Source organism: Anopheles darlingi, chromosome 2 (genome assembly GCF_943734745.1).
Source record: "Anopheles darlingi chromosome 2, idAnoDarlMG_H_01, whole genome shotgun sequence".
Taxonomy (NCBI): Eukaryota; Metazoa; Arthropoda; class Insecta; order Diptera; family Culicidae; genus Anopheles; species Anopheles darlingi.
In genome coordinates, this window is record NC_064874.1 from 79,116,057 (window position 1) to 79,131,140 (window position 15,084).

Below are 15,084 nucleotides of genomic sequence, written 5' to 3' on the forward strand. Positions count from 1 at the left end.
TGCCGCGATTGCATGTTCTGAACAGAATGCAGCATCGGTGACGGGGAATTGGGGAAAATTAAGAGTAAACAACAACCGAGCTGTTGTTTTGTTGATTTTATGCAATTAGTCCTGACGGCTTTTTCCATTTTTTTTCCCTTAAGGGATTGAGTGCAGCGACCATTTTATTGCTTGCTTAACACCAGGATGAAGAGCTTAATGGAGCCGGAAAATATGATTTTAGACTCGACGAGTTTTATTAGCTTCGATGAACGAACGAACGAACCGCTCGGTTCCAGTCTTAAGGTTAGCCATCATGCTAATGAGTGCCATAAAATGAAGGCAAATCCTCAGCCCTCAGGATCAGTCCATCAAAGTGAAAAATTGCTTCCGATGGTGGCGGCGGTTAAGCGGATCGGACAAGACCTGATGGGCTGCTGATGTAGGGGGTGAAGGTACACGGATTATGGCTTCCGCTTAATTACGGTGATTAGACGTTGGTTTACTCAAACCGATGGCTCTGGCACATGATGGTAAATTAGTTTTATGCTACTTCCCGTGCCTTTCAAGTGAAATGCAAAGCATCCGTGAACGAGAGGGCAGCTTTTAAAAACATGAATTGAAAACGTGAAAGGATTCACTTGGCATACTCGTTGGTCAAAGCGATGATAATCGCGGCCCGTGTGCAATGCAATCAATCGACCAAAGGCAATTATCAGACCGTTCCGCCGTTTGCTCTGTATCTAGGGGACGAGCACACATACACACACGGCGACACATGAGGAAACATTCAATTTTTCATTCAAAGACACAAACCGGAATCGATTGCAGGCCTAGGCTTCCAACTTTATTCCCTCAGAATAAAGGTATACTATCGGTGCGGTGCGGTGCATAAGTGATGAGTACCCGGGAAAAGGCCCATAATAGCCTCCTGTCGTGCCCGTCGAGTTGCTCTACTTTACGGTAATCCACCTGGAACACCTGTTCCGGTTCCGGTGATAAAACATAAACCGATGCCACCGGTGCACCACTTTGCATTCGATTCGACGAGGCACAAGTAGCCGCAAGTAGCCGCACTTCACTTTACTGCTTTCACGTTGTCTCGGGTTGTCAACAGTCGAGCAGCAGCAGCGGTGATCGAACAGATCAATAAAACGTTCAACGTAATGTCCAATCAATGGTTTGCTTCGCCTCTTTGTAGTCGCATGCAGGACGACGGACAGTCGGACGGGTTGGGTTCGCGGGGAGTACATTATTGATTTGGGAATTGATAAATAAAAGCTTCAAGTAATAATTATTATCTCCCCACGGCCCAAGGGAAACGGTGTAAAGGATTACATAACTCGTTGGCTCGATTTAAGTGGCTAAAAATATGGTTCTAGCATGCCTTGGAGTGGTATGTTTGCCGGGTCTGAATCATAATGCGGATGGACTACTAGATCAGAAACAGGTCTGTGTAAACTGCTACGATAAGCGCTCGGCAGCACACGAACAGTATCAATAATCATTCCAAAGGCCCGGAAGCTGGAACGTGACCGAACGTGTCCACTTCCGGTCACCGATATGAGCGAGCTATTCATGATCAGGTTGACGGTTGTAATTTAAACTTTCTTACAAATTAAACAAAGGCCTGCCAGAGGTAACCCATTCCCCTTGTTTGACATGCTAATAAGCGCCGAAAATGTTTGCCAAAACTTTGCACGCCCTTCGATACCGACGTGACGTGACACCACGACCACGAACATACCCAACATCAATCCTTCCAACTCCAAGGGAGGGGAGGGGAGAGAGGAACTATATTCACGCATCCCGTGGGCCGCTTATTCCCTAGAGCGTGTGCACGCGTGTGTGTGTGCGTGTGCGTGTGTGTGTGTCCCACATCGGCTTCCGGAAGTTTTTGTGTCGTCTCAGCTCATGAATATTCAACGATGTCCATGGGGACAAGGTGTGAGCATCACCAGCAAAAGGGGAGGCGGCGAGGTAGCCGGTAAATGAGCGGAAGAAGCGTAAACTATTACCACGCCCGGCACCCATCGTCGTCGTCGTCGTGCCGTTTAACACTTGGCCGTGCGCGAACACGCTTCCCGCTAATGGCGCAGTATCATGAGAGGGGTCTGGGGGAACGTTCCGGAAATGTTTTCTTATCATTCGACCACTCGACTCGCGTGGTTTTTGGCTGCAAAAGAGGCATCCGGCTCGCTGGCCTGACCGGAGAGTATCACTTGGACGTGCGTGTTGATTGAGTTTCCAGCTGAGCAACGCGTTAACTTGGTTAACGGCATCGATGGCTGCCCTCCCCTCCTCCCGGGTGTGGACATCCCCATTTCTGGTGTCCTCGCCCACGCTCAACGAGACTTATGTGCCGCCATCACTATCCTCCTCCTCCTTGGGATAAGATAAGACGAAAGTTGAGCGAGACCAAAAGTTGCTCCAAAAATAGTCGCTCCCCCCTCCCCACCGTCTCTCTGGCACTATGCGCCTGCTACCTCTAACGCCCTTCCCCCAAAAACCGGACACTTGCGACAGCAGCAGTATGATTACGGATTAGGACGAGTTTATTTGGTTGGCATTACATTATTCGCCCCATTGCGTGACCATTTTCCTCCTTGGGGCATTCGGTGGAGCCAAAGGTCTTCGATGAAATAAATAAAACGCCTGTCGATGCAGACCGTTGCCGTGACGTGGACTGGGTGGATGACTGGAGGACGATCGCTGCTGCTTTTGGTCCAGCGCCGGCCTTATCTGGTCGACCAGGAGCAGGAAGATATACTCGCTGGCCTTCATGTAAAGCCTTCGTGTTTTTGGAGCATTTCCATCGGTGGCGGAAAGGTTGACAAACCATAAAATAGAGGGACAATTTATGGAATGGCGAAACTACATCGAAGTAGGTGGCTCTGGAGTGACAGACGCGCTAGAGAAGCGGCCCTCAGAAATGGCCTCCTTTTCGTTTGCGCCCGGTATATGCTGTCTAAGCGGTTTTTGAGGGATGCACGATTTTCACACTCTCTCTCCTCGGTGGTGTGTGTTGTGCCGCGTGGCAAATGGGCTATCTGTCTGTCTGTCCATCTGTCTCCGTCTCTGCCCCCCCCCCCCCCAAAACAAGCTCCCAAGTCCTTACACCATGTCCATGTCCATTTCTCGCCCAGATGGACGCCGAGTTTCAGACCAATCAGTCCTGGACCCGGAAACCCGAAAACACGAGGCACATGGAAAGCGATTTTCTTTGCTTCGCGTTCCCGATGAAGGAGCAAAAAGTGCCGTAACCGGAATGCCATGCCATGGTGTGTAGACCATGTAGGGGATGTTGGTGTGGTTTCTGTTGCATCCTGCGCAAAAAACCGGGAACCGGGAACACCGGGAACTAAGGCGGGAGGCGGACGTATGTAGAACGAACGAATGTTTTTCCTTGTCATTACGACCATCTTGTTGCTTTAGCTTCGTCGCACATGTTGTTTGGTTTTGGTGATGGTGGTGGTGGTGGTGGTGATGGTGTTGGTGGCTTCTCTCCGTGCGCTCTGGAACGCTCCTCCGACCGGGGGAAGACAAAGATGCCAAGATCCGAGGACCGAGAACAGGGAAAGTAATAAAAAAAGAGGAAAACCCCGTAAAAATCTTCAACAAGAAGTGAAGTCCTTTTTTCTACAACAATCTTCCAGCAGCACGCCCGTTCGCTCACTCGTTCGTTGTAACCCCTTATACACACTCGTCGTCGGTGCTGTTGTCGACGAAATGTGGAATGTTGGCGGAAGTGGCACCTGTCTCGCAGAGGAAAAGAAATGAACAAAACCCATTTCAGGGGGAGGTGGGGAAAGAGGGTGATGTGGTGATATGATTTTGCCCAACCGGAAACCCCCCCGGTTTGCTCAGGATAAAGGAATTGAAAGCTGGCGTCTGTGTGCGCACGTGCCACGATGTAGATGTGTGGTGGCGACGCTTCAACAAATGTGGCGGAGCAAAAGTTTCTCGCTTGTGAGTGAAATGATTTTTGATTGTTTGTGAATTTAGCGTTGGTCGATTTCGGCTAGCACCGCGGGGGCGGGGGTGCAAACAAGGAAGCTCCTTTCTTAGAGATAGGGCTTTCCGGGGTGTTGCAAATGCGGTGTAAGCCTTCGGAGAAGTTGTTGAACCGGCACGCCACGCCACGCCACGCCACCGCTGCCTGCGCGCGAACCTTCAACAAGGACACGGCAGGCCACCACCAGCTAGGCATCTGTTGCCGTTTGTTGTCGCTCAAGTGTAAACAGTTCCATTTTCATGAAAGTGGAAAATTCAGCTCTTCGCCGTCAGGCAGCGTCTTCAGGCAGCGTTGGGTTCTGTTGCGAATAGGGAAAGAAGATTGTGGCGCATAATCGCGTTCCTGGGACCAGCCAGGAACAAGGAATCGCAAATTATAACGACAATATAGATAATCCTTCTCACAAGTGTCGCTGCCACAAGTCTCCTTTGTGGCGACAGCAGCAGCAACAGCAGCAACAGCAGCAACAGCAGCAACAGCAGCAACAGCTTAGCTGTCACTGTCCTTTGCTGCCGCTACGCCGTACCGGTATTCACTCGAGCATATTCTGGTGGGGCTTCTCTTGGAAGCCAGCATATGCAAACATGCGAATCCACTGCTCCACCGCGGATACAGTGTCCGGATGGAGTCGAGGATTTCTGGTTTTTTTTTTGCTCCGCGAAATTTCCCACTTCCGGACGGTTCTCGCGGCGATGACGATGGTGAGGACGTGCACCGAGGCCAGACCAGACGCTGGGCTGCAATCAAATCGTACGTGCCCGCGGCCGGATGTTGCACTCGGTGTTTCTCGGTGGCGAATTTCCTGGTAATAGTTACGGATTAACGGGCAAACGGTGCTCTTTGTGGCGAGTGACAGACCGAATACGGTACAAAGGAGGTACGGAGCCAAGTTGCAGCCGTCGTCGTCGTCGACGTCGTACGCGCACGTTGGCTTCCGGAAAATGATTTTGGGCGAAGGTTAACGAAGCAAAGCATTGCTCACCGACCGACCGCAAAACCCTCGTTACGCTTCCGACGCGATTCCTGGCGCTTTCTAGTGAATGTCGCGCATATTCGCACCTTTGGTTGCCTGTTGCACGGTACCAGCTTCGCCGACGGTGCTGGGGCTAACAAACCCCGAAAGCCAGATGCAAATGCTTGTCAGAAACGAACTAAAAAAAGAAATGGCGGCAGCAAAAGGATTTCCATGCATTTTCCCACGGGGGAAGAGTTGCGCCAAAGCGTGAGTTTGGCTTTATTTGGAAAAGAACAATGATTTCCCCCCATTTCTTCCCCATTCGCGAAGTGGTCGCGGCGTGTTCGTGTCCGACAGGTCGGACGGTGAAGTGAAATTTTATCACCCAAATATCCCCATCCACGTTCCGGCCAGTTGCCCCTCGTGCTTTACGATTACTGCAGCGCGCACTGCGCCAAAGTCAAGGTGAAAGGTCATGGCGTAAAGTGGGTTTCGTTCCGCGAGGTGCTATTGGGTTGGAGGTCCGGATGGACGGAGCGAGAGAGAAGGGATTTCCAGATGGTTCTTTTTTTTTTTGCAGCATTCCTTTTGCCAGAGTTTGCTGCAGCAGGGAAGCTGTTACTGTTACTGCAGGTACCGCGGCTGTTGACTTAACGCCACGGGAATGATTGATGATAGCGAGCGGTTCAATGGATGATCGTACTTAACCAGAAGTGGGACATCGAGCCGGGTATCGCTCAAGTAATTCCAGAGTAGTTGATTTGATTTCGGAGTGTTCCATTGATCTGATTCCAATTGTGGCGATCACTTAGCACGAAACCACCAAATAGGTTCCGCTAAGGTGCATAATAATATAAAATTAAGCTTGATTCTGCCACAACGGCAATTCTATGGTCTGGCACCCCAATTTCTTTGCATCCCTTTCTATGCTCGGTAACCTAGACGATGCCCCCCCCCCCCCCCCCCCCCCCCCGATAAGCGTGGATCGATGAAACGACCATCGTTTGCTCGGATTGGTTAAGCGGATCGAATTTTGCACACATTTTCCACATCATAAACCCGCCACGATCCTTTTACTGCATCTGGGAGGATTAGTGGGAGGGTAGCATTGCTGGAAAGGGAGATGAGAAAGGTGTACCCACCATTACACGGCTGGCAACATGCTGCTTAAACCGATAACTAAAGGCTCGGGATAAGTAAGGGCGGGATAGGAAGCCCTATCCCGGCGTCTAGATGGGAAAATCCGAACCAGAACCCGCCATTTAACAGCGTCATAAGCTGGACCACCCGTTGGCGACGATAAGGGCTATCGAGCGCTCAGACGCTCGACGCTAACGCGCACATGATTGTGGGAAACTTTTTATTTTCGCTTCTACTTTCTGTCGGATAGAGAGAAAAAAACCTTCGCTGCTCAGAAAGTACCGCATGGGACCGTAAGAAAAGGTAAAAAAAAGACGAAGGAGAAGAAATGGATGAAAAAATGGGATGAAAATAGGTGGAAAAACTGCTTCGCCTTTCAATGAAGCCTGATTTTATGCATCGAATCCATGGTGGATGGGGGAAGCGTTCGCATCATCGCCATCGCCGGCGTCGTCGTCGTCGAATGACATCGATGATAATGGTTCTACTGCTGTTGACAGGAGAACGTTCGAGCGCGCAAGCTAAACAAGCGAGCAGCAGTAGGAGAAGTAGGAAACTTACAAGAAGATTACGTTCAACTTCACTGCAGACTGTAGGAAATATGTATATAATGATCGACGCAAAAACGAAGGGGCTAAAGTACTTTGAAAAGCTGAGTTTTTTTTTGCTCACAATCAAACAGCGCAACTAACAAATAGACAGCGAGCACACGAGATTGAAGAGATATATAAATAGAGAGAGAGAGAGTAGAGGGCCACACGGATGCAAAACATTCAAAATGCAAAAAAAAAAACATCAGCGCGAACCGTGGAATCCTCATGATGATGGTGTTGTTGATCATAGAAACGATTGGTTTAGCTACAAAAAACAAAACCAAACCAACCAAACAAAACCTGACAAAAAAAAACTGGCGGAAAATGCCGTTTGCGGTTGCACAAAACATAAAACCATAGAAATCGCAAAAAATAAGGCGATCGCAGCGAGAGATGAAAGCGTAGAGTAAGCGAGTGGCACGCCGCAACATAAAATCATTATAAAAAAATCACACACACACACACAGACACACCTACACAAAAATAGGACATTCAGTTGAACACGGGATGTAGAGAGCACACATTCGCTCCACAAACAGATAGACAAACACACACACACAGACGCATTCAACGGACATAGTTAGTCAGAGAGAGAGAGACAGAGGGGGGACCGGACTGATTAGTTGTTTGTGCGGCCCACAGGCTTACTGGGGATGGGGGGAGATGCTATGAGGATAAAATACTTTTCCACGAACCCGCCAATGGTCAGTGCGCGGCTTCCATTCCCGTGCTGAGTGCCCGTAGTACGCGGTAGAAATGCATACTATCGCTGAGTACACGGGGAGTCGCATGTTTGCTCCAAATGCTTGCCCGGTTTTTCGGTGAAACGGAGCCACATCGAGTACTACATTCACATATTTGCGAGTCTAGTTTTAGCTCTTTGGAAGAAAATAAAATGTTTTCTGACCGAAAACTCGGCCGTGCGCTTCAGCGACAAAGAGAGTAATTCGAAGGAAGCTTAACTGTAGCTGCTGCCGTGGCCTTTGGAGCATGGTTTTCCATCATCAACCGCGTCATTCTTGAGCGTGAGCGCTCGTGTGTGTGTTGAATAATGTTAATATGCTCTGGCCAGGATTATCGCGTACACCGGTAGCAATCTGATGCTTTTTTTCTTTGGAGCCAGAAGGATAGACATTTCCTCACCGGAGCCTTCATAATCGTGCCCGCCAACCCGCCAGCTCGTGCAGCACGTGGACATCACGTTAACGATGACGACGGCGGATGTTATGAGCATAACAGGAGCGCTTCTTGTTTTCTTTTTTTTTACTTTCCAGCGCACTTCACTTCTCCGGCGGTCCGCGAGGGCATATCAGTGTTTATGATTACTCTCGCTTGGGAACGCTGGGGGTTTTTTGCCCGGTCGCCGGCATGTCACATGGCGGTGGGCGATGAGGCGGTGAGTGGATTGGAGGGGACGCGTGCCATGTACAGCCGGGTCCGGATTAGCGATGAAGCTTTTCGTTATAAGAGCTGGGCCATTTTGCCACCCGCTTTGCCAATGTACGCCGAAGCTGCATCTATCTCGGCCAACCAAGCCAGTAGCCAAGGGGATCGAGGACATCGACCGGGTCATGCGCGAAGAGTGAGAGAAAGAGAGAAAGGAGAGGAGGTAGAGAAAAGTAGAAGGATCACAGGAAAAACGGATGAACCGCGTGAGGTTCTGTTCCAAATCAAAACGGGGCGATTTTTTGTTGTTGCCAGTAATTGGTAAGTTGTTCTCGAGTTGTAATCGAGTTGTTTAACGTGATCGTTGCGAAGTGGTTTTGTGTTTTTGTTGTTGTTGTAGTAGTTATTGTTGTTCTGTTGGGATGTTGTTTGAGTTGAGTTCGAGTTAGGCGTTTGAGCGCCTTCGTTTGCACACGAGAAGACTTGTTGCTGAATGTTTGCTTCGATGAGGCGGTCTATGATGGCAATGTATGTTTTTCCTGAATTTGTTGGAAGCACAAGGGTTGAGGGAAGTTTTGCTCTGCTACTCGTACCAATCTAGGCCGATTTCAATCTAGTAATCATTGTAGCGTGTAATGATAGATGGCGGTTACTGTTCGAATTGCTAGTCATCGAAGTAGACATCGATCAAGGTTGAAGCAGATTTTTATTTTATGTATTATCACATACAGCGCGTTGTTCTTTTGGTGAGGTTGTGAGTAGTTCTAAGGCATGAAGCTTCTCTTTACGAAATCTAAATCTAAAGCCAAATAGGAACTGAGCCGATAGTGCTCGTCGGTTGTAGCACTTAATAAGGATAAGAAGCTGAGTAGTAATCAATCCAAAATCAATCGTAAGTAGCAGCAACACAAATTTAATCTGAATACGATTTAATTCAAATTTGTTTTCACTGCTAAAATGTAGGTAAGTCCAGGGAGTTTAGGTTTTCTATTGAAATCCATTCTAGAGATGTTGAAATATTGAGATATTGAGAAGCTGATCGTCGATTAAGCACTGATTGGCTGAGAAACGACTGAGCTAGAGGTAAGGGAGGTCAATTCTGCCAACCGTTCATAAATCGCTGTTTACGACGTCGGTACTGATTTTAATCTCTGTTGTACAAACCATCGCTCGTAATTCCTTTTTATGTTTCTATTCAATACGAACACTATCAACTGGTCACGTAACGATCGTTACCATAGAAGGCTGCTTCCATCGAGCTAATGGCCTCACCTTTCTGGTTAAGCTAATCAGTGAAGTCCCTTAGCCGCCGTCGTCGGCCTGCTTATTTCGTAAACTGACACCAAATGGCTCGCCCATAAACCATCGAGCAACACTCGTTCGGAGTGCAAAAAACAACAAACCTTCAGCACCAAGCAACGGTGCTCCAAGCGTAACCGGCGCACGTGAGTGGAGCCACTGCAATGTTCAGCAGCTGGATAGCAGGGGTCCACCGGCCAGACACCGGCCACCGGAATTGTCCTGAATCCATTTGCTGATGAGCAAGCAAGCCACTGCCGCAATGGCATCAACAGCAGCGGGCAGCAACAGCAGTTTAAGCTAATTAACTAAACGAACTGTCCAAACCAACTGGCGCGGTGTGCGCGGTTAAGCCCAGTGTCTTTCTGGGGGAATGGTGGGGTAACTTCAAGAATTTCCCCTTTTTTCACTGGGTCTTGCCTAGTGCCGGCAACGGAACGGTATCGCAACGCTCGGAACTATTCCCGTGCGGTACGTGCTTCGGGATGTTTTTATTCGGGGAAATAAAATAAAATACAGCAAAACGTATGTTTCGTAACATCGCTGGCACTTCCGGCCAGTAGGCCATTTGCGAATGTGATCCCGGCTACCGGAAGGAAACCGGACTGGACTGCAGCATCGAGCCGCGGAACACGGAAACGAAATGAAAGCAGGATCCACTTTCCACATAAACATGACGTTGCCCTGCTGTTGCTGTTGCTTATGTTGCTGTTATTTCTGCCACTGTTGCTCATTGCCATTCGTGAGCTGGTGAGAAATGGGATAATCACGACCATTTATCTTCCTTTACTGCTACCGGTCGTGGTGCGCCGTGGTGGAAGCGAGGGATATACTTATTATACGGTAGCACACACACACGGGCACACACACACACACACACACAGCTCACCATCGAGCGTGCAATCTGCTTGGGGTTTATGTGATTTTTCGCGAAAAGGATCGCGAATCACTGTGCACATGTGTGCATGTGTGTGCTCCATATGGCATTCACACTCGTCACTCAGGTCTGGATAAGCAATGGCTGAGCAATGGTTGAGCATTCCCTCATGTTAATCATTTCACCCTCGCCAGAAGTCATTTGACTAATTACTGATAATGGCGCATGACGCATTACGGGCCTCTTTTCGCCTGCTGTCGCTGTTCCGTTCTTTCGCTTTTCCTTTTCTTTCCATGCGGATAAGAAGGAATGCTATTAGAGCGGCGTAAATGGAGGTTTTTTTTTGGCGTTACAAAAACCCCCTGACATCACAGCTCTGGTGCAAATACACTCGTCAAATCATCAGGTCGCCCGCTAAGCGGCCAGCTAATGAGATTTTCATCGTTACCCACCCCTGAACGGCATGCCGGGATGCGCGTCTTTTGGCGCTTGGGCCAACTTGTTGTTGCTGCTGCTGCTGCTGCCGCTGGAAAACTTTTGCTCCGTTAAACTCTTCAGGGAGCATTGTACCAACTCGGCTCTGAAGATGACACAAGAGATTATGCTCGGTTCCCGAGCCCACGTCGGGCCTGCAAAGTTTCACGGACGCAGTCACCTCAGAGATTGGTGCTCCCTCGGGCACGCGCGCGCACCCGCGCACAAACGCCCGGTTACCGCATTAATCCTTTCGAGGAACCCGGACACTGCAGACTGTTCCGCCGCTGGGACGGAATCTCCAAGTACCTGACACATGACAGATGCTAAACAGACACAGCCCCAAGCTCAGCCGCAGCTCCAGCTCGCAGGTTAGCAGCTTGTTGTGATTCCGTTTCGCTCATGTTTGCATAATAGGTTTCTGCGAAATGAGCAACGCTGAGGCTAGGTGAACCGGGGGGCTTCAAAGGATACTTTAATAAGAAAGGAGGAATTGTTTGCACAACGCGGGATAGCAATCCATCCTGGAAGCTTTAGCTCGTGATCGATGTCGGCTGTCTTCTTAGATTTGGTCTTTTGATAATACTTCAAAGTTTTGCTTGATTACTGCTATCGCCATGCGCGTCAATGATTGGTTCGAATATCAGCAACAATAGGTTAATTACAACTTGTCCTTTAGCTACAATGACTTAATAGCGGAGCAAGATGAATTAAGACTTGAAATGTGGAAGTTTGTTTGCTGTTAATCATTGAAGGTGTTACTACTCCCTTAGGTCATTACCGGTACACTCCGAGTCCGAATTATGGCCCTTTGATTCCTTTGATTAATGTTGATTGGTTTCTTTTTGGCCGGCAAATGCTATTGTGTTGAAGAATGATGAACCAACACGACTAGTTGACCATCAGGAGCAGCAGCAGCAGCATAAAGAAATGAGTCTTGGTTCCCACTAATGAGCTCCACGGTTTGAGCCCGTGGTCCGTCAAAGGCAAAACCAAGAAGCAAAACACCTCAGCCTCAGAGGGTCGATTGCCTACCAAGACCGAAACCAAGACCACCGCAAGGTGACCAGAACGGGGAACCGCCGGGTGTCCATTAAGCAAACAATGCGGTCCATGGTCACCACATTCCACACCGCAAACCGCATACCGCATAGCTCCATCCTTCGTCCTTCCTGGTCCTCAACGAACACCAAACGATGTCTGGCGGACGACCGACCACTCGGCAGTCAAGCATCGCGAAGAAGGCGCCTTACAATGCGTCTCCACATCACCGCAACGCCCCCTGCGCTGAACCGTGTCAAAGTACCAGGCAGCCAGGATACCTCCTCCTCCTCCTCTTTCTCCTCGTCTTCGTATGTACGATCCGGCCAGCCAGCCAGCCAATCGATGCCAGCCAGTTCACTCCCATTGTCGGTTTTGGTCGGTGTGTCCATTTTCGCTGCCCTTAATTCGGTCGCCAACGCGCGGAGTCGCGGAGTTGAAGAAAGTCAACTCCCCTTCTATTGTAAAGCGAAGTGGAACCGGACCGGCAACTACGCTACCCACGCTTACACCCATGGTTTAGAGTTTCATGGCGCAAAAGGATCGTACGACCGAGCGAAACAATAGCTGGCGTCCTCGGTCATCCTCGGTCGTCGTCGTTGTCGTCGTGGTCCGTGTTGTCGGAAGGAAACGACATCGAGTCAACTGTCATGTTAATTACTTCCACCCGAGCACATGGCCAAAGGAGCGTACAGTCATCGTAGGAACAGCACCACCACCACCACCAGTAGTAGTAGTAGTAGTAGCAGTGGTAGCAGGTCGTACGGTCGCGACATCGGGACTATAACTTCCCCCGCAAGGATTGTGTACCGTCTGGGGGCAATGGGCGTTCGGTTTCGATCGGGGTTGGAGGTTCTGCTCCGTTTCCGGTCAATCGTAGCCGGACGGGGTGTCGATCGAAGGACAATAATGACAACGCCCGACGGGACAACCGGTGCCAGTGGTGTCAGAATTCGTTCTGCCAATTCACGGACCACTGGGTCACTTCATTTCGCTTCAGTTGCGTCGTGTGCGGTGAACATTCGTTCGGGAGCGATTTGTCTTTTGAGCTTGTGAGCCCCCGCTTGGGCTTGGGCTTGGGATGGGGCCCCGGCGAGGGGGCGTCGGAATCAGTTCGAATTGATTCGGTCATTTGCTGTACTCAATGGCATTGGTGGCTTCCCAGGAGTGGAGCACAAGTTTCTTTCGATCCTTTTACACGGCAGTTTGTGGCGGTTGCTGGATTCAAAAGATTAGATAATGGCTGGTAGCGCAATCAAATTTGTATCCAGTTTCACAGCTGCTAGAAGTCTCAGTATTAGATAAGTCTTTTTTATAGACTAGACAAGAAGGAAGGTTCAGTGTAAATTATATAACAAAATCATTTTAATGGAAGAATGATACGACAAAAATCAAAATACCTGTAAAAGAACAGAACTCGAAATGAAGAAAATGGGTAATAATTAGTGGAGCTGAACAGAATAACAATTCCATTGGCACTCGTTCCATTTCTGTGACACAATCTCAAACGAAGAAGAAAATTGCAAATGAAGTACGGTTCAGTAGCAGAGCAAGGACTAATTGACAGCGGGACAGCGTCTCGGTGGTGTAAAAAGGGTTCGCTGACCAGTTTTCGAAAAAGGACGGCCGTCTGATCAAACGCAATGGAAAGGATGGATTAAAGGCAAAATGATAAAAATGCTTCTTTCGTTCTCGAGCTCCGTTCAATAGCGAGCACGGATGTTAATCAACTAGAGCATAAGCTGGACGGCGAGCGCTCGCCCACTTGCCAGTTGAGTGAAAGCTCCTCGTCAACCGGAGACCACAGACCATCGAGAAATGTGGCGCAACGGAGGTGAAAAACAAGAAAAAACGGTTCGTTTGCGGCAACCTGTGTGGCGAGTGTTGTGGCGAGTGTTGTGGCGAGTGGATGGAATGTCAATGTAATGAAGGTGTTGGTGCGGCGCGTTCCACGGAGGAGGGTTATGCGGTTATCGTGGTGGTTTTGTTGCGCGAAGTTTCACAAATCGGCGTGGACGGACGGGGGGCGTGACAAATTAGTTCACCGGAAATGGGCCCCGGACCCCCGGAAATGGATGGTTGCTTTGAAATGTGGCGCGTGAAAATGAGAAATGGACTTTGTACACTGTCGCTGCGGTTTTGAGTCCCGCGCGAGTATGGCGGCCGCGGTGGCAGGTGTCACACCTTTCTATCACGGTGATCACGATATGGAAATGACGGTGGGGGCGCGTGGTGAGGCGAGGTTGTGTTGTGCTCATGATGTAAGAACAGTAAGAGCGTAGCGGGTTCGCGGGATTCTCTGTCTCTGTACAATTCCGTGACGTTACTTCCACTGCTGTTGCGTCCCGTGGAAAGCAGAATGGAGAATGGAGTGTTGAAGCAAAGAAGCAAAGGGGTGTTTAGGCTGAGGCTGATTAAACTATTGACCAACGGCAACCAGCAGTAGGCAGGGTGTTTTGGCAGGAGGAGGGCTTTTTTAAGCTGCTAAAAACGCCGAAGAAAAACGCTGTAGCGGTGTGGAGGTGGTGTGATGGGGGGATAGCAGGAGATTTTGATCACCGCTAGTGCTTCTAAGCTCTTCGATACTGTCCTGTGAAGAGAATCAAGGTTGGCAAAATGGTGACGGGCCCCCCTGGCAAGCAAGGTAGCCGGGGCCGGGTCGGAGGTCAGCATGGTTTTATCTGACTTTTGAGCTTTCCATCAGACCGTTAAGCGAAGTAGACGCGGAGGCAGGTTGTGGTTTGGGAAGCGAAATGAATGCACAGCGTAACTTACCGATCTTTGGCCCCAGATCCTTCGTCTTCACCTGGTTCATCCGGCGAGCCATCGGACCGGAACCGGGCATGCCCATTCCACCGCCCTGACCTGCAGCAGCAGCAACAGCAGCAGCAGCAGTAGCGAGATCGATCCATCGAGAGCGTCGACAGCGTGAATACGCGGTGAATATGTAGATAGTGGTAGGCGGCAACAGTAAGCGGAAGTACGGATGTGATGTGGTCGCGGTGAGGCACGTAGAAAAAGGGAAGGAATGTAAACAACGGGGAGAGGAGATGTGAGCATGAAGGCAGCGAAAAGCCGTGAAGTTGCTAGCCGACTGTTGCTTAAAGGACAAATGGACGACATAGTAACACGTGTGGAATGATTTGTAGTGGAACAAAACTACTTCTTATCGTCGTGCTAATCACAGTTCAAGATGTTTGAGAATCGATCTCCGGAATGGCATAAGACAAAAGAATCTTCCACACTTGTTCCAATACCAGGAGAGTACTTAGCCATAAGTACTAGAAAGTGAACTTAACTTGTAAGCAAAAACTGTAGGAAGGAT

General features: G+C 49.5%; 1 protein-coding gene across 4 annotated transcripts in view; it reads right to left on the reverse strand.

The window, feature by feature from the left end:
• The window catches only part of LOC125960054 (potassium voltage-gated channel protein Shaw-like), a 58,441-nt gene that overhangs the window by 11,164 nt on the left and 32,193 nt on the right, over positions 1-15,084 (reverse strand). For 2 of the 4 annotated variants that reach the window (XM_049693210.1, XM_049693212.1), the window contains exon 8: positions 14,535-14,624. The exons of 1 other annotated variant lie outside the window; for it this stretch is intronic. In XM_049693210.1, the coding sequence (XP_049549167.1) occupies positions 14,535-14,624 (90 nt within the window). Of the gene's footprint in view, positions 1-7,377; positions 8,200-14,534; positions 14,625-15,084 lie in introns of all 4 variants that reach the window. One more of the 4 variants, XR_007469816.1, reaches the window with a different exon arrangement.